This window comes from Camelus bactrianus, chromosome 3 (assembly GCF_048773025.1).
Source record: "Camelus bactrianus isolate YW-2024 breed Bactrian camel chromosome 3, ASM4877302v1, whole genome shotgun sequence".
NCBI classification, from domain to species: Eukaryota; Metazoa; Chordata; class Mammalia; order Artiodactyla; family Camelidae; genus Camelus; species Camelus bactrianus.
In genome coordinates this window covers 81648246-81674733 of record NC_133541.1, presented here as the reverse complement: position 1 = coordinate 81674733, position 26488 = coordinate 81648246, and the positions used below count along the sequence as shown (strand labels likewise).

General features: G+C 35.3%; 1 protein-coding gene across 6 annotated transcripts in view; it reads right to left on the bottom strand.

Annotated features, from left to right (window-relative positions):
* COMMD10 (COMM domain containing 10) overlaps window positions 1-26488 on the bottom strand; it is a 161249-nt gene that overhangs the window by 39294 nt on the left and 95467 nt on the right. The window contains exon 6 of one of the 6 annotated variants that reach the window (XM_074360506.1): window positions 3927-4476. The exons of the other annotated variants lie outside the window; for them this stretch is intronic. Coding sequence (XP_074216607.1) covers window positions 4423-4476 — 54 coding nt within the window. The 3' untranslated portion in view covers window positions 3927-4422. Of the gene's footprint in view, window positions 1-3926; window positions 4477-26488 lie in introns of those variants that run through there. 6 annotated transcript variants of the gene reach the window in all.

Genomic DNA, 26488 nt, shown 5'->3' with positions numbered 1-26488 from the left:
TTGATATAGCCACTTTGGGAAACTTAATTACCTACTAAAATTGAACCTGTGATCCAATTATTCATATCTAAGTATGTACTCAACAGAAATGCATGCACATATGCACCAATCATAGTACCAATTCAAATTCCCATCAATATGAAAAATGGTTAAATTCACTGTGGTATGGTAATAAAATGGAATACTATGCAGCCAGGAACACAATGCATTGCTATACAAAACACAGAGGAATTGCACACATGTGATGTTGAAAAACAATAAGAACAACAACAACAAAAAAACCACAGATAAAACAGTACACTGTGACTAATTCAATGTATACAAAGTTTATTAGAAAGGCAAAAGTAATCAATGATATTAGAAGAGTTGGGAGAGAGGTTAAATTTGGCGAGCAGAGAAGAGAAAGTGGTTAGGAATCAGTAAGAGGGCTTCTGGGGATACAGATAGCATGTACTTTCTTCAGTGGGTGACTATTACACAGGAATGTTCATTTTTGGTAAGTCACTGAGCTGTTGTGTGCTATAGTTTTTTTTTTTTTAAAACATATGGAGACCAAAGGCTAACTTAAGCAGCTTTAGTTTGAAGACGAATTTATTACTTTTTTAAACAAGGGCATATTTTTCTTCTAACTTTTCAAAGAATCGTACTAAATAAAGCAAAACTTTAAACTGTTTTAGTAGAATAGTTAAAATGTCCTTAATTCTTTTAAAATCATCACTAGCAAGTATATTATTTATTTAAATTTTTATATAACTGTCACTGGAAACTTAAAAGTCTTCATTGAAACCAGTTGGGAAGTAACAGTTGAACATGAAAACTGTAGTGATTACTTCAATACAATCCAGAAACTAACAGATAAAGGAGATAAAATGAAATGGTTTAAAGATAAAAGCAAAGTCAAGTTGTATTTAAAGAACTATTTAAGATATGTAGAAAAATGACTACTTCTGAACTAAACGACACTATTCATACTCTCTCTAGGGTAGAGAGATTATCTAAATCAGTGGTACTCAACTGTGTCAAGCGTAAGAGCCTCTTGATAACTGAGCTGAATTGTGTGTGGGAGTTGGAGAGCCATGGACTTCACTGGCACATTCTGAAGGGCAGAAACTACACGGCATGCCAGGACTGTATACTATATCTACTTCACAAGTCCAGGTTATTTCTGCATATTTGTTTTATTACCAGCAGCAAGTAAGCCACCCTTTGTGATTTACTCATTGACATACTGATTTGAACCAAAACAGCTCTGAACAGAAATGGAGGGCTTTAAATGTTAGCCACTATATATAAAAATAGATTAAAAAAAAAGTTTCTGTTGTATAGCACAGGGAACTATGTTCAATATCTTGTAATAACATTTAATGAAAAGGAATATGAAAATGAATATATGTATGTATATGCATGACTGGGACATTGTGCTGTACACCAGAAATCAACACATTGTAACTGATGGTACTTCAATTAAAGAAATGGAGGGCTCTGGGATGTTACAAATGGGGGGCCTGAAGCGGGTATATATAACACTGTACACATCCTAGCTAAGTATCTCTGTCCTGAAGAAAGTTTTTATATAAGAGTATCAAATTCATGATTTAAAAAAAAGATGAACAAATGACTTAGAAAAAAATTCATTGCATGGTGTCAGGACCAGGACTTTCCACCTCAAAAGAACCTTAGCATAAATATTCAGAAATAACAATGCTCAGTAAGGTAAAGAAATGACAAAACCAAATTTGATGATGGTGAATATTTCCTTAGGCACAGAATTACAGAGTACTATGTGTGCCACATACTGTTAAAATTGCTTTACATATGTTAACTCATTTAATCCTCAAGCAACCTATGAGATAGAGAATGAAACACAGAGAGTAATTGTGCAAGGTAACAAAAATGGCATTTGAACCCAGGCAATCTGACTGTAATTCCACACTCATAAGGAAAGATTGGTAAATGCTAGCTAAAATGTATACTTGTATAAAATACTGAACATGGTAGCATTTATAATATTCATTTATTCAACAAATATTTATTGAGTGCTTATGACAGGCCAGGCACTTTCCTAGGTGCTCAGAATTTAACAACAGTTTATAAAACTAAAGTTCCCTGCCCTTGTGGGAGTTTGCATTTCAGTGGAAACTGACAATTAACAAATAAGTAAAATACATAATTTGTTTAATAAAACATATAGCTTGTCTGAAGCTATGGGGCATGGGATATGCTAGAAATACGGTGAATTGTTACTTGCTAAGGTGGAAAGGGAAGGTCTCATTGATAAGGTGACATCTGAGTGAAGATCGGAAAGATGTGAAAGGATAAACCACAAGAATATCTGGGAGCAGAACACTCCAGAGGGAAAACGCAGCAGGTACAAAGTTCCCAAGGCGAAGGCGTGCATAGAGTCTTCAAGAAACAACAAGGAGGCAGTACACATAACTGGAGACCAGTAGGTAAGAGGGAGACTGGCAGATGATTAGGTAAGAGAGGCAGCAGTGGGACAGATTACATACACTGTTAGCTTTGGGCTGCTGTTTTTCAGGTGGGAAGCCACTTACGGCACCAGCACAGAAAACTAAAACTTCCAAGATGTTTGTGCTTTAATGGTTCTGAAAGAATCCGTAGTAACTGCAGAAGTGAAGTTTTGCATTAACAGAAGAGGTGAAAAGTAATTTTAAAAAGATAGGAGGCTCATAATTAGTGAGGTTAACATGTCTGAAGGGTCAGGGGCCTGACTGGCAGAGAGAAAGGTGTGAGAAGAGGCTAAAATTTTCACTGGTACTGTGGATGGAAGAATGGGGTCTGAATTAACTTCTGCTGTGGAAGACAGGGCCAGTGGAGGAGACATAACAAAGGGAGGGAGGGAAATTGTTAGCAGTATCAGAGAAATATAATGAATTCTTCATGGAAATACTCGCAGGGAAAGACAAGGATTGTCAATGGACAGCAGTGCCAATCAACTGGGGCAGCTTGGCGAGCTGACAGACACTTAGGCATTTGAAAGACTCGTGTGCTTTAAAAACAAACAAAAAAGTACTGGATAGCACTGAAAAGAAAACAGTTCCAATTTTGTAATAATCATTGAAAGAAGGTCACATAAAGAGGAAAAAATATGCATAGTTCACTTATAAATTCTCATGGTAGTAATAATCTAATGCATATGGTTTTGAAGATGGGTAAAATTATTACTTTAATACCATAAAATGGTTGAGTAAGGAATGATATAAACTGCTTATGCAAATATATTTGAGATGAAGTAAAATTTGGTGTTCAAATGGAGAAGCGATTGAAGTGTCCGGTAATGATACATTTAAATAAGGCAATTTGGCTCGAACTGCATTCATCTGTAAATAATTTACACACAGATCGAGTTCTGCACTAGCTAAAAAATAGTATGAGTTATAAAAACATACCCAATAGGATAATTTAGTCTCTAAGGTTAAAGAGTGCAGACTTTAAAAGGGTCTCAGAGTCCCTTTTGTGAAGAAATCCTTTAAAGCTTAAATGGTTGACAGAGCACAGGAAGTAGCTGACATGGAGCCTCAGGAGTGCTGGGGAGAAGGGCATCAGCTCCGCTAACCAGGCCCTCAGAAATGGGCCTGGGTCACAGCAGTCTCTGCAGGGTCTGAGACTTTCCATTTTGCTGGAAAACCCTCCCCTAGCCCATCCACCTGTCTACAGCCTACCCAGGAATGTCAACCGTGAAGGTACTATCTGTAACAGGACACAGCAATCAATCACTCCTATGATACAACTTCAGATCCGTGCTTTTTATACATATTTTGCAGTTTATTTTTCCCATTTGTGTAATGTGCCAGAATCTATGCATCTATTTTATTTTAAATAAAGAACACTGATACAATTAAGAAGAGAGAGTGTGAGCTAACAATAAGAAGCTCATCAGTCAAAAAGAGATTAAACAGAGAACGGGTTGATAATGAATAATTTTTAATTCCTTTGAGGGGTTATTTTGGTCTGTCAGGATTCAGAGTTACAAAAGCTATAATTTCCTCTAACTGAGGATTGTAGGACTGCTGTTTGTTTGTTAGACTGCGAGTTCCAATTTGAATCAGTTGCCTTCTGGGATAGCAGCCAAGCTGTCACTTACCCGTTTCGGACATTTCACGATACTATTACACTCCAGGGTTAGAGTCACTGTTTATTCCAGGGTTAGAGTCACTTATTCTTGGCTCTCACCTCTTCATCTCTTGTCATTTTACTGGAGACGCACTTTGAGAGTTCTTGCAAGTCTGAATCATCTTTGCTTTCGCACTTCATGGACGGTTGAGCTCGGTATATAAACTTCTAGTTTCAAAATCATTCTCCTACAGAGTCCTAGTGACATCTTCTCCACTATGCCCTAGAATTCAGGGCTGCTGATGAGAGGTACAAAACCAGTTTGATTCCTGGTTTTTTGTTGGTAACCTATTTTTTTTTCCCTCTTTGGAATCTCTCAGGATTTTCTTCTTTGTCTCTGGACTGAAACAGCAACAGTATGTATTTACATGGGAGTCTTCTACATTCACTCATTCAGTTTGATACTTGCTCAGCCCTTCCATCTGAAGACTAATACCTTTCTTCAGATCTTGTGCTTTTTGAATTATTATTTCCTTAACTTCCTCTCTGTATTACATATACAGTATTTGTACCCATCCATTATCATTGCACACCCTTCTATATTTTATTTCACACATTTTGTTCCTTAAAAGTAAGAACACGTTATGGTTTGTTAGAAAGTGACAGACGCTATTGAAAAAGAAAAAGTAGAGCAGAGTAAGTTAGTTAAGGCACCAGCGGAACACAGGGTGGGGAGTACAGGTTGTGATTTCTATGAATGTGAACTGAGCCAAGAAGAGAAAACAGTGGAAAATAAGATCAGGATAAGATCAGAGAGAAGAACTCGAGGGGCTACAGCATTTAGGAGTTTGCAGACTAATGCAGAGACTTTCCCGTCTGCATGAAATGAGAACTGTTTTACTGTTTCAGTTATACAAATTAAATAATTTATTTTTAATTTATTTCTATCATAAGCTCAGAAATTCTGAAAAAAACCCAATAGCACACCATGCTTTTATTCTAAATTGTACCATAAGTGTCACAGGAAAAAAAATTGAATGCAACATTTGAAGCTGAAGTACTGGCAGAAAATACTCCAATCGTTTACGTAGTCATCTCTATTCTGCTTTTTTACTATGTGGTCAAATTATTACTTAGCAAAGCTCACTGGTTATATTGATTTAAGAAAAAAAATGAGAAAAATACATTTTGCATTTCTTGCAAGTCAATAGCGTTAAATCTTACATCTCCTGATTTGTACCAATACCATCAACTCCCACTGAGAAGAGAGAGGGTAACAGCAGAAACCTTGGGAAAGATTAAGTGACAGCAGAGCTAGATGTCAGAATATGTCTTAGTTGTTTCAAAGCAATTTTCTTAGCTGTAATCAAAGTAAATTTAATAAAACTAAAAAACAATCTGCTCCTAAAATGTTACAATCTCCTGTTTTGAATAAATTCATATTATCTGGAAATCAATATGGCTCACGTTGCACACAAACCAGGTCTGAAAATAGTAACACTCCAGAGCTCCTACAGGATGCCATATCCTTGAACTTTTTAGATCAAAATGAAAGGCTATTTCCTGGAAGAAATGATGCTACTGAGCAAGACATTTCTTAAAATACCATTTTCAGAATTACTTGCAAACACCATAATAAAATAGTATCAGGAAACTGTCAGCTGGTTGTTCATAGCATTGGTGACATAGGAAAACTGCTCATATTTACTGAACCACATGACAATTAAGAACAGAACATTCTCATGATTAATAGGTTACAAGGCAGGAGTTTTCAATGAACCTAACTTGAGCAACTTTCAAATCTTTGATGATTTAAAAACGTTCCTCTAAATGTTATATCTGTTAATAGTCAGAAACCAGCTTAAATTCCCACTAAGTTGTAATAATCACCAAACCTCAAGGTTTTGCTCTGAGAACCTGAGAAGTACCCACAATACTGTAACAGGATTAGTAGTGTATTTCCACATTAATCTAACAGTTGGCTTTGAAAATGTTTAAAATGTGTAGGCTCCCTAGGAGTTCATATTCAACTGAACAATATCAGTTCTTCATAAGCCATAAAACCCCATTTCTACTGGCAACAATATGAAAACCCAAACGTATTATGAGGAGCAAACTCCTGAGGAATGAGGCCAGCAAAGCACAGAACCAGGACTATGAGGGAGACTTAGCTTTGACAAAGAACCACTGAATAATACTTAAATTAGTAATCATTTCTGTCATTTACAAATATGGATCCGATTAATGTCTTTAATTGTTTAGTCTAACCATTTGGCTGAAACTAAACTGCTTTGACGCCTTTGCATTTAGCTTTCCAAGTTTTTGGTTTTGGTTCTGCTTCAAGCTCAAAGTAATTCTAGCATCCTATAGCAACATACTACATCAATAGTTGATCTTTTAATAAACACGTCTTCTATTACTGTTGTCTGTTTAATTAAAACGAAAGGAACAACAAAGCTGGTTTTTAAATGTCAGTCACAAACTTATACTCAACTTGAGTCATGGCTTTCAACTAAGAATGCTGTACTAACATAACTTTTCGCACAAGGATCACAGTGGATTTTACACATTTTTAGTTAACAACAATCCCCACAAGATTTGTTGAGTTAAAAACAAATATATTAAAAAATGAACCTCTATCTCTCCCCTCGAAACTCTTATCTCCCTTCTACTTTGCTTCATAAAAATGAGCACAGGGCAAGACAGGCAAATAATGGCAGATCACCGTGTGAGGCCAGGAGGGTGTGTCCATTTTTAGGTTCAATAAAGGGAAGACAGAATGGCAAGTGAATAAAGCACATAAATGTAAGAAAGGAACTGCATAAGGTGAGTGTAGTAAAACAGGAGAGGAAATGGAAGAGGTAATGTGGGAAAAGAAAGATATTTAAGTGGAGAAAGGAACATGGGACGAGAAAGGAGAGGTTATAGAGCAAAAAGAAAACAGAATGAAGAAGAGAGAAAAGGATGGAAAGAATTCAAAAAAGAAGTGGACCTTACCAAGGAGATAAAATTCTGACTAAGTTGAAGGAATTTATCTGGAGCCATGTTAATGAAATTGCTTGAATTTTCAAATGCTAATTAAAATGTTGGTTTTAAAAAGGTTTCCTTTAATATTCTCATTTATATTTACAATATAATGCTACAGGCAGGATTTAATAAGTGATTGTAATATCCAAGAAACACTTGTCATATTTTAAAATTATGATAAATACAGACCACACTATGTGTTAACTTAGAAAAGTGCATTTGTAGCTACTATATTCTGCAACATATAACATGCTAGATATGAATTCAGTGCTTTTAAGACCACCAGACTATAGTTAGAAGAAAGCCCAAACCCAGGTCTTCAGGGAAAGGCTAGTTAACAACAACAAAAGTTTTCAAATTCACTCTTTTAAACTGAACAGGAGAATGAATGTCTTGTATTCACTGCCAAGAAATATCACCTGCAGAAGTGAAAACTTAGGTGCCTTGATTGCTGAAATAAAGGCTTTGAAGAAAATAGTTCAAAATGATAAAATATAAGAATTACCATTTGCCAGATAGGGCAATCTCCAAATGTCCTGATCTTTAAGCACATAAGAAGTACAATATAGTTCGGCCAAAAATAAACTAGCTGACATTATAAAAAACTCTATTATGAAAAACTGCAATACTAAAAATTCCAAGTGAATAATCAATGTTTATTAATGATTGTATTTCATGTCGATTACATCTGGCCAAAATTATAGCATTAATACCTACCACCAAGAGGCTGTGGTATCAGCTTGACCTTATTTTAGAATATCTAAGAGGCTCTAAGAGCTGGCAAAATCATCTTAAGAATATGGAGTGACAGGGAGTAAACGGTATTTATTCAGGATTTGAATCATTCTAAGCCAGACAGAGAAATTACCTTAAAAAAGAAGAAACAGAGACTAAATACTAAAAAACATTTTAAATGCAATTTAATATCTGAAATCATTAAGTCAAGTGGAAAACTGGGAGGAAGGCAATGTCAATTAACACTGGCAAAGCTGTTTCTAAGAGGATGAGTGTGTGCATATACACACAAATATTGTATCTATTTATCACACTTATATTTGGACTTATTGAAGAAGTCTGTGTGCTTGTCAAGGCAACTTCAAGAACTGCGGATGGTGTGCAGAAATAACTATCACAGCTTTTCATATCAGTTTTCTTGGAGAAAATTATATGGTAGAGGTGGGGCTGATAAAAAAAAGGTGGATTTTATACAGCCATACCCACTGGACACTTAACTATAAGATGTACACCATGTTTATTATAAGAACTAAATGCAACAACAAATTTTCACTCGCACTCTGATATATAACAAATTTATGTTTTAAAAAATTTATATGTTTTATTCATTAAGTAAGTGTTAATTTATTGAGAACCTATGATATATCAAGAACTATGTGAGGTCCTGGTGATGTGGTAAAAATGCCAATATAATAAATGAGACAAATGAATTTATTAAAATAAATTGAATTACAGTGATCTATGTCATGACAGAGATGTACAACAGGTCTGGAGGTACAGTGGAGAAACAGCTAGGAAAGGCCTCCCACCCAAAGCTGAATCTTAAAACTATTTCAAGAGTCTACTAAAGGGAGAACTAAAATTATCTCTGTTTGCAGATGACATAATCTCATATGCAGTATAACCCATAAGATTCTACAAAAAAAACTGCAGAGAACTAATAAATGAATTCAGTAAAGTTGCAAGATTAAAAAAAATCAACATGCAAAAATCAGCTCCATTTCTATACATTAGAAATAAACTACCCAAAAAAGAATCTCAATTATAATACCATCAAAAAGAGTAAGATACTTAGGAATAAATTTAACTGAGGTGAAAGACTTGTATACTGAAAACTACAAAACATGATGAGACAAATTAAAGGCACAAATAAATGGAAAGGCATCCCATGTTCATGGCTTGGAAGACTTAGTATTGTTAAAATGTCTGTACTACCCAAAGTAAGCTCCAGATTCAATGGCATTTTAAAATACCAATGGCATTTTTTTATAGAAGCAGAACAAACAATCCTAAAATTTGTATGGAACCACAAAACCCCTCAAATACCCAAAATAATCTTGAGAAAGAAGAACATGCTGAAGACATCACACTTCCTGATTTCAAACTATATGACAAAGCTACAGTAATTAAAACAGCATGGTACTGACATAAAGGCACACATATAGAGCAATGGAACAGAAGAGTGAGCCCAGAAATAAACCCATACATATATGGTCAACTAATCTTTAACAAGGGTACTAAGAATACATAATTGGGAAAGGGCAGTCTCTTCAGTAAATGGTGTTAGGAAAACTGGATATCCACAACAGAAAGAATAAAACTGAACTCTTATCTTACACCATATAAAAAAACAACCCAAAATGGAGTAATGACTTAATCATAAGACCTGGAAACATAAAACTCCTACAAGAAAACATAAGGAAAAAACTTCATGACATTGGTCTTGTCAATTATTTCTTGGATAGGATGCCAGAAACAGAGGTAACAAAAACAAAAGTAGATAAATGGGGCTACATCATACTAAAAAGTTTCTGCATAGTAAAGGTGGCACCTTACAGAATAGAAGAAATACTTGCAAATTACATATCTGATAAGGGGTTAATATCCAAATTATAAAAGGAACTCTTCCAACTCGACATCCAAAAACCCAAATTAGATTAAAAAATAAGCAAAGGACTTGAATAGACATTTTCTTAAAGAAGACATACAAATGGCCAACACGTATAAGAGAAAACATTAAACATCACTAGCCATCATGGAAATGGAAATCAAAACCACAATGAGATACATGTCACACCTGTTAAAATGGCTATTTTTAATTGGTGTTGTTATCAAAAAACAAAAGGTAACAAGCATTGGTGAGGATGTGGAAAAGCTGGAACTTTTACATACTGTTGATACGAATATAAAATGGTGTAACCACTATGGAAAACAGTATGGAGATTCCTTAAAAAATTAAAAATAAAACTACCATATTATCCAGCAATAGAACTTCTGGGTATTTGCTCTAATGCTCACTGCATTACTCACAATACCTAAGACGTAGAAACAGTCTAAAATGCCCTTCAATAGATGAATGGATTTTCTTTAAAATGTGATGTATACATACAATGGAATATTATGCAGCTTTTTTTTTTTTAAAGAAGGAAGTCCTGCCATATGCAACATGGATGAACTCTGAGGACATTACGCTAAGTGAAATAAGCCAATCACAGTACAGATACTGCATGATTCCACTTATATGAGGTGATGAAATATCAAACAAACAGAAGCAAAGAACAGAATGGTGGTGGCCAGGGGCTGGGGGAGGGCGAGGGAAATGAAATGGGGACTTGCACAATAAGCATGAAGTTTTAGTTTTATGCTAGATGATCAGGTCTAGAAAGCTGCTATTCAACACTGTACCTACAGTTAACAACACTGCATTACACACTTAGAATTTGTTAGAGGAGTAGCTCTCACCTGAACTGTTCTTACCACAATTAACAGCAACAAAGGACTCTTCTAGATCATTACCACTCAGCAACCAATGGAGAAAAAAATAACATACACAGAATGTAGTGGGGCTGCTTTGCCACAAGGTCTCCTTACACAAAACTAAGCAGATGACTGTGTTCTTTGAGGCCTACTTTCTGAAAATTACAACTCGGAATACCTGGACATTGGAAAAATAAACTGTATTTAGAATATATAGAAGACTTACTGCAAAACACAGTGAATTAATCTCTAGGATATTAGAGGCAAAGAAAGAATACTGAATAAAACATAATAAAGTTTATACTCAATGGAATGAGTCATTAAAAGAGAGCAAAGTATTCCTGAATCCATTTAGTGTCTCATGGACGAAGTGATCATGTATGTAACTGGTGTTTAGATTGGGCTAAAGGATATTTTAAACAAACGTCTTTTAAATTACTATTTTTTTCATTTTAAATAATCAAGAATCACAACTATCCCAGCTTTATGTCACTACACAGAATTTTAACATCATACAGATATGTCTTTTCACTTGCCGGACAAATAACTGTGCTTGTATTTTGTCAAACAAACACACACCCGATTAGATATTGTCATATTTTGTTCTCCAGCTGTTTCATATACGAGTCATTTGTCTCCCAAATTACATGATAAACTTCTTTAGGGCAAATCATACTGTCTTCTCCTTTTGTATCTGTTAGCAGCTAACACAGCGTTGGGCTATAGAATTACTCGATAAATGCTTGTTGAATTGAACAGTACCCTTAATCACTGCCATTTCTTTTCTCTGAAGTACAGCTGAATGGATTTAATGCTATGCTGCTGTCAGCTTTTATACTTCATCCTGCTTCTGTGACCACCTTGCTAGAAGGAGGCAAATTCAATCTTCACATTTATTCAATCAATGCTGCTCCTCCCAGGATTATCAACAACAATGACAATCAATGCCAGCTCAAGCGGTGAGTTTTATTACACACGAATACTTGTCACCTAGAAATCGAACCCAAAATATCTATATTAGACTTAGTCGTGATTAGTCTGTAGCCGACTCAAAACAAATGATCAATCTTAAATATAAATTTCCTGCCTGACTCTCTCACTCTGTAAGTAGGAATAAAAAAATAGTAAAAAGGGAAATAATAAACATAACTATTTTCAAAGTAGATAAATTATAAATGTCCTCAATGTACTGCCATTTTTATGCTCAAATGTGAAGGCAAATTAGTTTCTTCTAAAGTGAAATTCTATTTTAAACTGTAACGTCTATAGGCACATGTTTATTTTATACTATTTTACAGGAAGATAAGATAATCTACCTTAATTCTATCATAAGATGGGAGTCAAAATCAAAATTATGACTCTCACAGTTGGGTTAATCTTTGCAATATAGGACTATGCCTTAATGCTTATTTACTGCAGTGAAGAATTTTTTCTTGGCCAATACAGAAAGATTAAACTGAATTAAGAAGTAGTTAAAGCTTGTTTATAATCAAAGCTAAGTTTATAATCACTGCGACAAGGAGACAGTCACAGTCATCCTAAAGGGTCCTATTTTAATAAGCTTGAATCAGAAAAGGAAAAGGATCAGAATCCAGACATAACTGTCATTCACAATCCTACAATTCAGGAGAAATCACAATTTACACAACTATGAAAAGATTCATTTAAAATCACAGCAGGATTATATTATCTCTTCAGGTTGAAATGAAACTTTGAAGGAAAAAAAAGCAGTGGCCTACTAAAGGTTCTTTGACAAATCCATCTTATTAAATCTTTTTAATCTATAATTCTTTTTCTTGAAATAAGGAAAAATTACTATATATGAACATGGCAAATGTGAAATTTCCTTACTTCAGTTATTTTGACTAAACTAATTTAAATTAAAATTAACATCCAGTTTGTGTTGTACAAAATCAACAATAATCATAAAATTTTATTTTTTTGAATTTTAAAACTCTGGCCTAGAATATGAATGATCTTAGTATCAAATGGTGGTTTTGTGGCTTACATTACATTACATCCCATTCCTTCCAAGCCAGTTTTTAAAGGTGAATTGGAAGTGTATTTTTAAATCAAGCGGCTACAATGACTGGTATCTATTTAGCTGAAAACTCTTATCTGTACCAACCTCCAATGGCAAAATTGAGATGTTTTACCCTAACTTAAGGAAACCAGGGATGAGGTCAAAATGAACACTTAAGAAAAAGTCACAGTGACAGTAACTGTGTTCACATTTATCGCTACAATGAAAAAAAAAACCCTTCTAATCCTGATTCCTATAAAAGATTTGAATTTCCACTGAAATGTAAGCACATGTGCATTATTCTGATGGCATTTTATTCCCTCTCTTGCCTTGTTGACATTTATAACATGACCCAGTTCAGCTAAAATTACCATAGTAAAAAGGTAGTTGCATTGTGATAGTGATTTTACCTAGACATGCTGTCTGGTTCCCACTGGTATACACACACTGACATCCCTGGGTGAGACAGGCTAATTCCTTTCACTTGTCTTTTTCATGATTAAAGGCATTGATAGTGACTTTTAAATTTCTTGCTTATAAACTGGGAAACTGAAGAGCTGTGAATGCCCAGCATCACCAGTCAAATCAGAAAACTAAGCCCTGTAATAACACAAGGGCAAAAAAATAACCTGAAGCCAATACCTTGGGAAATGAAGATAATAGAAATGAAATCACCTAAGTGGGTGGTCTTAGTATTTCTGGTCATATTCCCTACTCCCCACAAGTACCAGTGGACTGGCAGGTGGGAAACATATGAGACAAAACATAAATGAGAAATTTCAAGGAGAGTACTATTCTATGTTAAATTACCAGGGAGTATGAATTGAACAAATCTCTGTGGGTAGTACCAGATTAAAGATATAAAATAAAGGGGTCTTTATCAAAGATACTGTCAAAGACGGAAAAGGGAAATAGAAGAACACCTAAAATGAGCTGCTGGAGAATAAAGAGGATGGGTAATCATAATCAATTTAGAGAAAGCTGCAAAATTATTAGTAGGAATAACAATGCCTGCTCAAAGGAATCCAAGCCATGTTGTCTGAAAATGCCAAGCTCCATTAAGGAGAAAACTAGGTTAGAGGTTCAGAGCTCTGAAATAAAGAGAAAACAATTTCTGTCAGTAGGCTGAAGCCAGGCCTTACGTAGTGACACTTTGCAACTTACGCCAAGGGTAAATGAAACTAATACGGATAGAAACGGATCCTGCGTACCCCATCCTATGAACTAGGAAGGCAGAAGAAAGTGAGGGAGAGTCAGAGTATGGGTTAGAGCAGTAAACTTACCTATACCTTGGGCTTGGGGCGCAGAAATAATGTGAACTTGTATGAAATGGAAGTGAAGTTAGAGAAATTCTGAAAAAGAGTGTTTAATGTTTTAAACTATCAAGACCAGCAATTTGCCTTTACTCAAAACTCCTAATATCATATTAGGGTTTATAAAAATCATAACTACTATTTTTATGAATGAATAAATAATTTAAGTGCTAACATTAGCCTGGACTTGAAAGGTACCTGGGTGTCCGCAGTAGGACAGTATAGTGGAGCTGGTAACATACATAAGCTGTGTATGTGACCTGACTTGCACAGGGGCTGGAAACCCAAGAGGAGCTGATTTGAGAAGGAAGTTGGGGGGAAGGGAGAGAAAAGACTAGGCTGGACCTATGGAAATGTCTGTCTATGGGCATATGTTTAATGTCTATGGACCTACAGACAGAAGTTGTTTTCAGAAGAGACATGGAGACCGAGCCCAGCAGTGATGACTATGGTGAACACAATGCCATTTTAGGTGCTTCAGAATCTGCATCTGTGAGAGCGTCAATAGACAGCACCTCTAATAAGGAAGGAGTTACGCAGAGCATACATCATAGAAGTGGTGGGGAGGGTCGGCCCTCCTGCGTCTGCATGAGAAGACAAGCGTAAAGGAACATGTGGACACTGAGAGCACTACTGAAATAGCCCGGAGATGACCAGAATAAACTGGGGGGTACCTCAAGGGAAGATGGAAACCTTGCCTTATTCCGGCAGTACGTGAACCAACCAACCAACAACTTGAGTTGTTACCATTGATGTGCCTGCATGTGCTCCTCCAGAAAGAGGCGGCATGGAGAAACTGAGGTTAGGCATGATGTATGCTTCGAGCCTCTGAGAATGTTCTTTTCGGATGTGAAAGGGAAGAGAATGATTTAGAAAGAGTACATATCCTGTAATAGATTTATTACTCCAGGGTGCTTAGAACAGTAGTCTTCTCCCCATGACCCTCTTTAAAACACCCTTAATGGTACTGTCTGGGTGTGTGTGTTGGGGGCAGTGGTGGTGGTGCTGGTTTTTTTAAATGATGATGGCAGTCACAACAAATGACATTTGCCTAGCTTCTGTGAAAAGCACTTTATTATTCATTAATTCAATGAATTCTTGCAGTCATGTCAGGAGGTAGGCACTGCTATTATTATAACACTTGCTGGATTAATAATGGAACTGAGCCTAGAATTTACCTTATATAAAAGGTAGGTGGTATCAATAGCTTAGGGGTCTTTGGCCAGACCTGTGCTCCAGAAGCGTACTGTCTGGCAGCTCCTCTGGGAGTACACAGAGTGGGAAACTGAGAGAAATCATTAGCCAAGGCGAGAAGCAGCAGTAGGGCTATGACAGTGAACCATGTCCTCAGTCTCTTCTGGAGGCTAACCAGGAGAGGAATAAAGTGTCCTGCATAGGGCTGTGGAGTACTTAAAAGTGTTTCTGCAATCTGCTGGAGTTCTCCAATTGCTCTATCCATACCAAGAAGAGTCACTGCTTTTCAGAATAAGGGCAGAAGATGAATTTCCTCAAATTCAAGTGGCTTGGAGTGAGAGTAAGAAATGAAGGTCACTTAAGTCTTACCACGCTTAGCTCCTGTTTCCCCTCAAACAGTAGGAACTCAGCATTCCACAGGTCATGAATGAATGAATGACTGAATGACTGAATGAGTGCGGATCCCTCAACTTCCAGATCCTCCACACAACCAGAACACATTCATATGCCCAGCTGTCTATACTCCACTTCAGACCCTTACCATTATTCATAAATGATAAGCATACATGGTATAAAATGTCAATATGAGAAGACCAAATACAAAATGGACAAGCTAGGTTATGTATAATCATTTTAAAATGATATATCTTTCACCTTTAAGCAAGGCAAAAAGTTTCCAGTTGATAAGTAGTCTCGAACACTAGTACTTTAATTTTTTAGACACATTTACAATCTAATGTTACATGCTGAATGCCATATTTAATAGCGGCAAAATAAATTTATGGCCACATTCAAAATGCAAGACTAGATGATTACATTTTACAGGTTCTTTTCATTAACTAATTACATTTTAAAGGTTCCTTTTCTCTGCACAGACTCTCTGGCTTAAGGTGAACTACTTATCCAAAAAACTTTAACTTTCATTCAAGCAGTTGACAAAAACTGAATTCTTATTGTAGACCAGGTAGTGTGTATAGGGTCTTTTACCCTCATGAGATTTAAATTTTAGAAGAACAGACAAAAATACAAGAAAACAGCCAAAATGCAAGCTATGAAAAAAAAGGGTAAAAAGGAAACTAACAACGGACTGGGATAAGTACGGTGCTCAAGGTCTTCCCCTCCAAGGACACAGTATTTGAGTGGAGAAAGTAAGAGAAGATGTTAGCTACATGCAAAGCTGGAAAAAGAGTTCCAGGCAGATGAAAAAGAATGCAAAACAAACTGCGACAGAGAAATACCAGCATTTGAGGAACTACAAGAACATCAATGTGATTGTGGTCAATAAACAAGATCAAGCCGGAAAGCAGAGAATTGGGCTCAATCAGACAAGGTATCAAAAACCACAGAAAAGAGTTTGGATGTTATACTAAGCACAATAGAGGGTTATTAAAAAGTGTTTTAAGCAGGAAGTAATGTGATCCAAATAACATTTTAAGAAGGTCAACTTTCAACTGTGTATAAATGGATTAGAGGGGCTCCTGCAGGAGTCAGGAAAGTTAAAGGATAATGACACTTTGGAATAGGTGTCAGTAGCTATAAAGAGACACGAGAGCTGATTCAAGATAGAATTTGAATAGAGAAACAATAAGCTTAAGAAATGAATGGGGAATATGGAAGAGGACTTGAGGAATAACTCTTAGGTTTCTGTCTTGAGTAATTTTAAGGTAATATTACACCAAAAGTTCTTCAAAGCAAATATCCAAGTCCTAGCACACTCAAAGTTACACTTAGAAAAAGAGTTAAGATTCAGAAAAAGTATTTGAAATATCCCACTAATTAAAGAACTAATAAAAGAACGACAGAAGGGAGGAAGAAGGAAGGAAAGATGGGAGGGAAGGGAAAGGGAGAAAGGTAGAGGGCAACAGAGAGGGAAGGAGGGAGGGAGGAAGAGTGGGAATTCCTGCCATGATCTGGGGCATTCCAACATCCCGACCTCACATTACAACATTAGATAAGGTATCATACAACATGTCTAAGTTGATTCTAGTAATTTATCTGCCCATCTCCAGCTTTATTTTCCACTTAATGGGTAATTTACACAAAATAAGCATGCTTTAAAATGAAAATTCATGTTGGAATTTCTTCTACAGTTGTTAGAAAAACCACATCTACATACTTACTGATGTTTTATTCTAAGTAAAAGTTCAAAATATGAATTTTGCAGCTTATGAATACTCTAAAATCCAACTGGAAAAAAAAAGAAGCCATATGTGCTAATTAAATCTAGATAATCAGAGTAAGAAAATTTTACATTATAATTGTTGGACAGGACTGTTTCTTGAAAGGGACATGAAAGTTTCCTAAAAGTGACATTAATATAAGTTTTTTGAGGAGGAAGTAGAATTAGATGTAGAACAGGTAATGAAGTAAGGTTTTTAGGAGCCTTGGGTTCAAAAACTAGATCTTATACTATATATTAATATTCAACCAAGTAAAGTATTACTTTACCTGTTTGTACTTTAGTTTTTCACCAATAAAGCAAATAGGTTGGTAGTACTAATCATTTGTTTCCCTTCCAGCTTTAAAACTCTACAATTTTATGAAACTATATTTAGAATAGTTAATAATAGATGTAATATGTTGGAAAATATGGAGAAACAAAAGGTCCAGTTTTGTAGTAACCTATAATAAAAAAGAACGTGAAAATGAATATATATATATATGTATATGTATATGTATGACTGAAACATTATGCTGTACACCAGAAACTGATCTAGCTTCAATTAAAAAAAAAATTCCATTTCATCAGAGAATGCACATTTCCACATGTAAACAAGGTTACTAATCTATATCAAATACAAAAGACAATAGCACATTGTTCTAAACTGGGAACAACTCAATAAATGGATTGCATATTAGTGTCCACAGTGCTAACCATTATAAAAACACAAAAGTCAGTTAGATTACAATAGAAGAAAGTGTCCAACAACACAGCGTGACATAAAATGTTTCTTTGAGAATAAAAATATTTGCACTGTCTTTTAATTTTAAGTTCCTCAATAATACCACCAAGTCTAATGTCAAACTATTCTCCAATCAAATGCCTACAAATCTGTCAGAGGTGAAGAATGAATATGTGACTTTAATTGCACTATTAAACACACACACACACCTTACAGAAACTGAACAGCCTATCAGCTAAAATATAAATTTGTTGTATCTTAAAAAAAGTAATAACTATCAACATGAACTTGGAAGAGTTGAGGCATAAGTTAATATCCTAAATATCTAAAAAAACTTCATTTAAATTTTATTGAGCATTTAGAGGCTTTTTAAAAAAGTATCATTAAAATCAATAGGAATGAGTTAGTTCAACTTCTGGTCATGGTGGATGACTGAAGTGGTCACACAAAACGCTAGAGGTAACAGTGATAAAATACTAGATTAATATAAACAAACAAACAATATTAGGACCCTGGAAAGTATTCAAAAGCATATATAAGGCTGAAGAGAGTTTAATTTTAATTTTGAAAAATTAAAGTGGAATGGGTAAGAGTTCATGCTTTACTGGCCATGAGGTACTGACCAAGCTCCACAGCTAGAACTACAGCTGCAGAAAACAGAGGGGAAAAAATGCAGCCATATGGCTAAAGAGATTAGAAATTAGAGTTTAGGGCTGGAAAAGCAGCTGAAATTTAGAGGGGTTAATCTTGGCAGCAAGTCAACCTCAGAAGGCATGAGACCCAAATTCACAGCTTAAAATACATAAATCCCTGGCTGATAGCAAAATTACACATGAGCAAGGGAGACCAATGAGGCTTGGTGAAAAAGATGGAAAAAACAGGTTTTTGAATTTGTGATGCTATTATTAACTGAGTTAACTCATCAATCATTTGAAGCCTGAGAGGGAGAAAGATGAATCTGGACAAGCTTGATTGTCAAGAGTATAGAGTCCAAAGCCAGCACAGCCACTATCGTTTAAGAGGGAATCCTCAGAAGCAAAGAAACAACAAAAGGGATGAGCACCAATCTAAGCCTAAATCCTTGGGCTAACTGCCATATTTGACAGGCAAAGGGAGACTCACAGGAGTTTTAGGTTAATAAAACAGCAATGGGAAGCTATAAGCTGTATAATACACAGAAGATAACATTTGCAGTTTCAATTCAAGCAAATCTATTGGATCAAAAAACCAAGGTCCTTTAAAGAATATGCAGAACTCAGAGTTACTTCAACATATAATCTACAATGTCCAGTTTTCAACCAAAACTTTCTAGACATGCAAAGAGACAGGAAATGCTACCTACACTCAGGAAAAAATGTAATCTGGGCTCAGATGCTGAATTTAACAGATGAAATAATTCAAAGAAGCTATGATAAAATTTAAAGAAAATATGCTAATAGTGAGTGAATACAGAGGAAATCTCAAGAGAAAAATGGAAACAACTGAAAAAAAAAAAAAAGGAGACTCTAGATACAACTGAAATAAAACATTCCCAAATGAGCACAACCAAGTGGAGATGGAAGGGGAAAAATCAGTATAGCTGAAATTGGATTAATAGAAATAACCATATCCAAGGGTAGGAGAGAAGAAAGGCTGAAGTAAAATGATCAGAACATCAAAAATCTGTAAGACAATATGAAATGAGCCAACATGTGTAACTGGAATCTTAATAGGACAGGTGATAAAAGGGAAGAAAAAAACATCCATACACATCATAGCTAAAAAATTTCTAAACTTGATGGAAAATAGCAGGTTAAGGCCCAAGAAATTCAATAAAATCTAAGCAGGATAAAGACAAGGAAAATTTAAACTAAAAATAACTTTGTCAAACTTCTGATGGCCAAAGATGAAAAATAAATCTTGAAAGGGGCCAGAGAAATTCCATAAAGGGGAAAATGATAAGACTGACAGTTTAGAAACTTCTCCAGAAACTAGGAAGCCAAAGAAAATGAAACAACATACTCACAGTACAGAAACCAAGAATTCTATTTCGAGGAAGACCAATTCTTCAATAATGAAAGTACCATCACACATTTGCTAGAATGGCAAATTATAAAGACTGATAATATCAAGTGTTACTGAAGAGGAAAAACTGAAAGCTTCCTACTTTGCTGGGGAGAATGTAAAATGGTACAGCCACTTTGGAAGAGTATAGCAATTAAAAAAAAAAATTAAACATAAACTTACCATATAACCCACCAATTCTACTCCTGGGCTTTAATATTAAGAAAAATGAAAACGTGTTTCCATACAAAGACTTCTGTATGAACATTACAAAAGCATAATTCATAATAGTCCTAAACTGGAAAAAAATCCAAATGACTATCCACTGTTAAAGGGATAAACACAATAGGATACATTCCGACAATGGAATACTATTTCACACGAGAAAGTTACCAACCACTGATATATTCTACAACAGCAAGGAACCTCAAAAACATTATGCTAAGTGAAAGAATTTGGACAAACCATGTATGATTCCATTTATATGAAATTTCCATAAAAGACAAATCTATACACACAGAAAGCAGGTCAGTCACTGACTAATGCTGTGTGCAAGGACTGACTGCAAATGTCCCGAACGGAACTTTTAAGGATGATGCAAATATTCTAGAATTGGACTCTGGTGATGGTTCCACAACTGCAAAAATTTGCAACAAATGATTAAATTTTATACTCATGATGGGTAAATTTTATGGCATGTAAATATTTTTTTTAAAAAAGGATTTGATATAAGACTAGAAAAATTTAGTTTCCTTACAAATGAAAATGTGGTAGTTTACAGCATATAATTGCTGATTCTCAATACAACTAAAATATAAAACTTCAAGAACGATCCAGATCTTATTTTTTTATTCTATAATATGTCTTTTTTTTAAATTGAAGTATAGTCAATTACAATGTGTCAGTATGTACTGCACGTTGTCCTGGTCATGGATCTACATATATATTCCTTTTCTATACTATGTCTTAATATCACACTGATTTCAAAGGGAGCCTTATAAACTGAAGATTCACATATGGATTCTTTAAGATTCTTAAAAATTTACATTTTATATATAACATGTAAAAATAATATTCTCATCCATCTTCTATTTAAATTTAAAAGATTACTCAAATCATAATATAATACTTCATTCACCTTAGACCTAGGTTTTATCACAGAACCATGGAACTATCAAATATTCAACAGGACTTAAAACAAAAATAAAATACAGTATTAATTCAATCAACAAATATTTACATAGCATCAGTAAGATACCAGGCAATGGGGGGCACTGGAGGTATAATGATGAGTAAAAACACAGATGGTTCCTTTGTACATGCAGATTTCTAATTCTAGTGAACAAACAAAACAATTTCCCTACCAACGTCCTCATACAGATTAATGACTTAATTGAGCAGTAAGAATTTATGGACTATTTCTCAATGAAAAAATATTGGTTCAACTTGCAAAAAAAAAAAAAAAAAAAAAAAAAGAGGGGTGAATTATACTTCCAAACTTAGTCTCCTCACAGAACCTGGACTAAAGGATAGAAAAGACCATAATTAAGGGACCAGACCTGGAGACAAAGTTTAAAATGCTTTGCTCTTTAAAAATGTACAATAAACAGGAGATTAACAGTAAAATCATTTCCACAGACTTATAACGATGTTTCTAATAAATGCTTTCCTTTTAAAAAACATCTAAAAATGAATTTAGCACTTAGAAACATAAAAATGCTTTTAAGCAATTAGGCAAGGAGCACCAATTGGAATACCTTCATTCTTAAGGCTATGCTGAGTGCCTTATTTTAATCAGATGACTTCAAGTGCTGCCTTTTGAATCATTTCAGTCTGGCTTCACCTCACCTCCCTGCCTCCATGCCAGCGATTATGAACATCTTTCAGAGTTTCCTATAATATATTATTATCTCTTCAGGGTTTCTGAACTTGCAGTTCCCACTGCCTATAACCCTCTCCAAATCCCTTCTCTCTCTCTGGCTCTGACTGACCCTTCCAGCTTCAGCTCATGTCTCAGCTTGGATCTTTCCTGGACCAGGTTAAGGCTCCCTAGACTGTGTGCTGCATGCACAAGGAGCTTTCCCTTCCCAGAACTCCTAAAATTTCTAATTATAAATGTGATGCCTGATTCACCAAAATATTTGCAAATATATTTTTAGAGCCTAAGAAAGACTCTAGCATCTAGTTTGGAACACAATTGTCATTTGTTGAATAAGTTACATTCAGGTAAAATACGGATAAAGCATACTCATTTCTTGCTTTACATTTTACTTTATAGTGAAAACTTTCTTCTCTGGTATATAAATTTAACTACTTTTACATTCCTCGTTACTAAATAAGTAGAAATCCTGATGTTTCTAAAGTAGTTCCTAGATTTCCTCACATTTTATCCTTTTTTTTCTTTTTAAGAAAAATAATATTTAATATATAAAATACAGTAAAAGATGTCAACTTAAAAGAACTAAGAGGAAGGCAGGAAATAGCTCAAATAGCTTAAGTGGTAGAGCACATGCTTAGCATGCACATCGCCCTGGGCTCAATCCCCAGTATCTCCATCAAAAAAAGAATTAAACAAATAAACCTAATTACCTCCAACCCCCGCCCCCAAAAAACCCCTAAAAACTAATACAAAAAAGAAATAAGAAACACAGACTAAAACAACACAAAATACTATTAAATATTTTACATAGTCTCATCAAGAGTATTCTGCCAATATCAATCTACTAAAATACTCATAATGTAAAAAAACTCTAAATGTCATTTTCTTTTGAATTCTAGTTCCTTCTGTGAACAAAAGGTCAAATGAATAACTGAGATAATTTCTTATTAGAGTATCTTTCTGTCCAGCCTCATGTTCCTAAATAGATGTTAAAATTCACTCATTAAACATTGTGTCAACTTTATGACTACCAGTAGACTCTTGTTCTTCTATTTCTAAAAACATATTCCCATTTAACTAGATGAGTCAATGAGTCAATGTAACACCATTTGGAATGTAAGTGTTTGATAGCTTAATGGATGCAGAAACTATAAATGTTAACCAAAATAATTCTAATCTATGTTACAGGTTTCTTTGTTTTTACCAAGAAGGATTTCAGGATGAACAGATTTCCAAATTAAACTATTAAAAATTTAATTCCAGTGCTCAAAACTAACTTTTCTTAAGATCTACATAAACTTTATTTTTCACAATTTTGGGGAATATTTTCATGAGAACAAAGAGGTTTCAATTAGATTTAACTATCACTAGAGAATAAGACAAGGTAATTTCTTCTTAATTGCATTCTACACCCTCCCCCCAACTCCTTAATACCCCAGGGAGCATTGACATTTTTTTCCTCCTTTCACCAAATCTCTGTTTGGAATCATCACACACTAGTCAGTGCTGACTGATGCTCTGACGCTTACCCACATCCACCATGCTCCTAAAGGACATGCCCAGATCTATGGACTCAGTACATCATTTCAAACCTGCTACACAGGTTTTACTATTACTATTATTTTTTCTGGTTGAACTGTCTTTCTATCTATCTACTTATTTTTCCTCTGGCAAGATAAACTCTGGGAAAATAAAGAACTCTAAAAATTCACCCTTATTTTTTTCTTGACTTACTACCCATTTAATCAAAGAATGATGGCTAGAACCAAAACATAACATCAAAAACTAATTGTTTTGGGGACCACCTCAAAAAGAATTTACTAAATTGAGAGTACAAAACATATTTTTAAATTTAAGAACAATTTTACAAAAACAGGGGCTATTTTGTTAACTTTCAAAAGGCAACAATGTAACTTTCAATCTCTGCATAGCCCAAGGTCAAGAGATGCAAGTGTCTATACTTTTTTGAAGTTTAAACACTGGTAATTAGTACTATAAATCTAAGAACTTTTCTTCATAGCATTTCTAAGGAATCTCGAAAACATATGCTCTCACCAGGAGTCTGTGACTAACTAGCTATAAACATCAGTAACTATACAACCAAGAATATCCTCAGCTGTGAGACAAAGGGACTAGTGTTTGATTAGGACAGTGCCTTTAAAACGAACAAATAAAAAACTTACAGACTACCATAGGAGAGTAGGTAGGTTAAAGTTGCTTGAAAACATTAACAACCAAATGTACCACAAATTTAAAACTACAACTGTTCAGTTGATACTGTAGATTTACTTATGAAATTATTGAGTATATTTGAAAATCTGCAATAACATATGAATGTTATACTATCTTTTCAGTGTATAAACAATACTTGGGTTGCATATGGGTCCATGCATCTTCAGTAGTAAGTCCACTCTTCTTTTTCTCACAGAGCCCAAAGCCCCAAGCTCAGAAACTCTGATCTATACAGGTATTTTCCTATCGTCCCAAAACACTGCCAAAGTTTATGATTCTATAATGCCTACAATTCCTATGATTCTCTTCCAAACAGGAACAAAATGGAAAAAAAGAGTCAAAAGGCAAAGATAAATAGTTACCTTTCAGTTGTTCACTCCCTAGGGGCTTAGAGTTCCTTTGCCTCCTGGTTGAATGCCCCGTAACTCAAATAAATCTTCACTCCTGAAGAACATGAATGGAGTGTAGTATGTCTGAGCAACTCAGGACCTGGATCTGTTATCCGAGACTGTGGTACCTGATTATGCTTTAAAGGTAATTATAGATAACTTCAAAATGCACTGTTATGCAGTACTATCTAAACCATCCCTTCCAGGAGGTTTCTACTGCTGAAGAACCAAGAATAGCTCCCAGCTGTCTACATGGGAAGCTTCAGTTTTGATGCCTGGCTTCCAAAGTTAGCATAATCTGGGTTCCAGACCTACATTCAAACAAATTTGCCATAGCCTTGAGACCACAACTTGAGAAAGACAGTATGAAAAAGGAAAACCAGAGAATAATTTCATTCCTTAACACATACACACACACACAAAATGTTAAGTAAACTATCATCAAAATACTATCAAATCCACTGCTGTATTAAAAAAATAAAATACCAGAATTAAGTGAGTTTATCCAAGAATAAGATGATGGTTCAACAAAAGAAAAATAATCAACATAATTCATTACTTCATAAAATAAGAAGCAGATATCACGTGACGTAAAATCTTAAGATTGCTTCAACAGATGCTGAAAAGTATTTGGCATTTTTAGTAGCTATTAGTTTTAGTTTCCCAAGGCTGTTGTAACAAATTACCACAAACTTGATGGCTTAAACAACAGGAATTTACTCACTCACAAAACCTAAAAACAGTTTCATTGGGCCAAAATAAAGGTGTCGGCAGGGCTGTGCTCCCTCTAGGAATCCGCTTCTTGTCTATTCCAGCTTCGATGGCAGCCAGTATTCCTTGACTGGTGGCCGGATCCCTCCAGCCCCTGCCTTGAGGAGACCATCAACTTCTCCTACGTATGCCTGTGTCAAATCTCCTCTGCCTCTCCATTTTTTATTGTGTTTAGGGCCCACTCAAATAATCCAGAATAATCTATCCCAAGATATTTAACTTAATCAAGTCTGCCAAGACCCTTTTTCCTTCTAAGGTAACATTTAGAAGATCTGCAGATTAGCACCTGCTATCTCTGGGGACCCATTATTCTTCAAAACAAACAAACAAACAAAACATCTTTACTATCTATTAGTTTGCTAGGGCTGCCATAACAAGCTATTACATACTGGGTGGCTTAAACAACAGACATTTATTTTCTCACAGTTCTAGAAGTCCAAGATCAAGGTGCCAGCAGGCCTGGTTTCTACTGAGGCCTCTCCCCTTGGCTTACTGATGGCCGCCTTCTTACTCTGTCCTCCCGTGGCCTTTTCTCGGTGTTCGTGCATCCCTGATGACTCTTCCTCTTCTTATAAGGACATCCCACATATTGAATTAGGGACCCACCCTCATAACGTCATTTAACCCTAATTACTCTTAAAGGTCCTATCTCCAAATACAATCACATTAGGGGCAAGAGCTTCAGTGTATAAATTTAGGGGGAGCAGAATGCAGTCCGTAACGCTCTAAGAAGGTTCATGTCGGGGAAGAGTCAAGGCCCTATTCAAGGTTAGCTGGGATTTTCTACTGACAAAAGACTGAATGTAAGCTCTGTTTGACCCCTTATTACTTTACTAAGACTGGGTCTAAACAGTTCTCATAATATCTATTCTTTCTTCTACCCTGTCTCAGCAAGAGACTGCTTCCTAGAAATACGGTTCCACCTCCCCAGCTTCTTGAGAATGTATGCCACACCTCGACCAGGGAAGCTCCCTCCCACAGCTAGCCCGTGTACTGCTGCTAAAGTTCCAATTAAAGAACTGCTGGATTTGCTTACCAAGTTGGGTCAGTTTATTTAGAAAACTGTGTTCTGTTGTCATTAGCAAGTATCCTTAGAAGCTCGGCAAGTCAAAACTATTTTTGAGAAAAATGATAAACAACTCAAATCT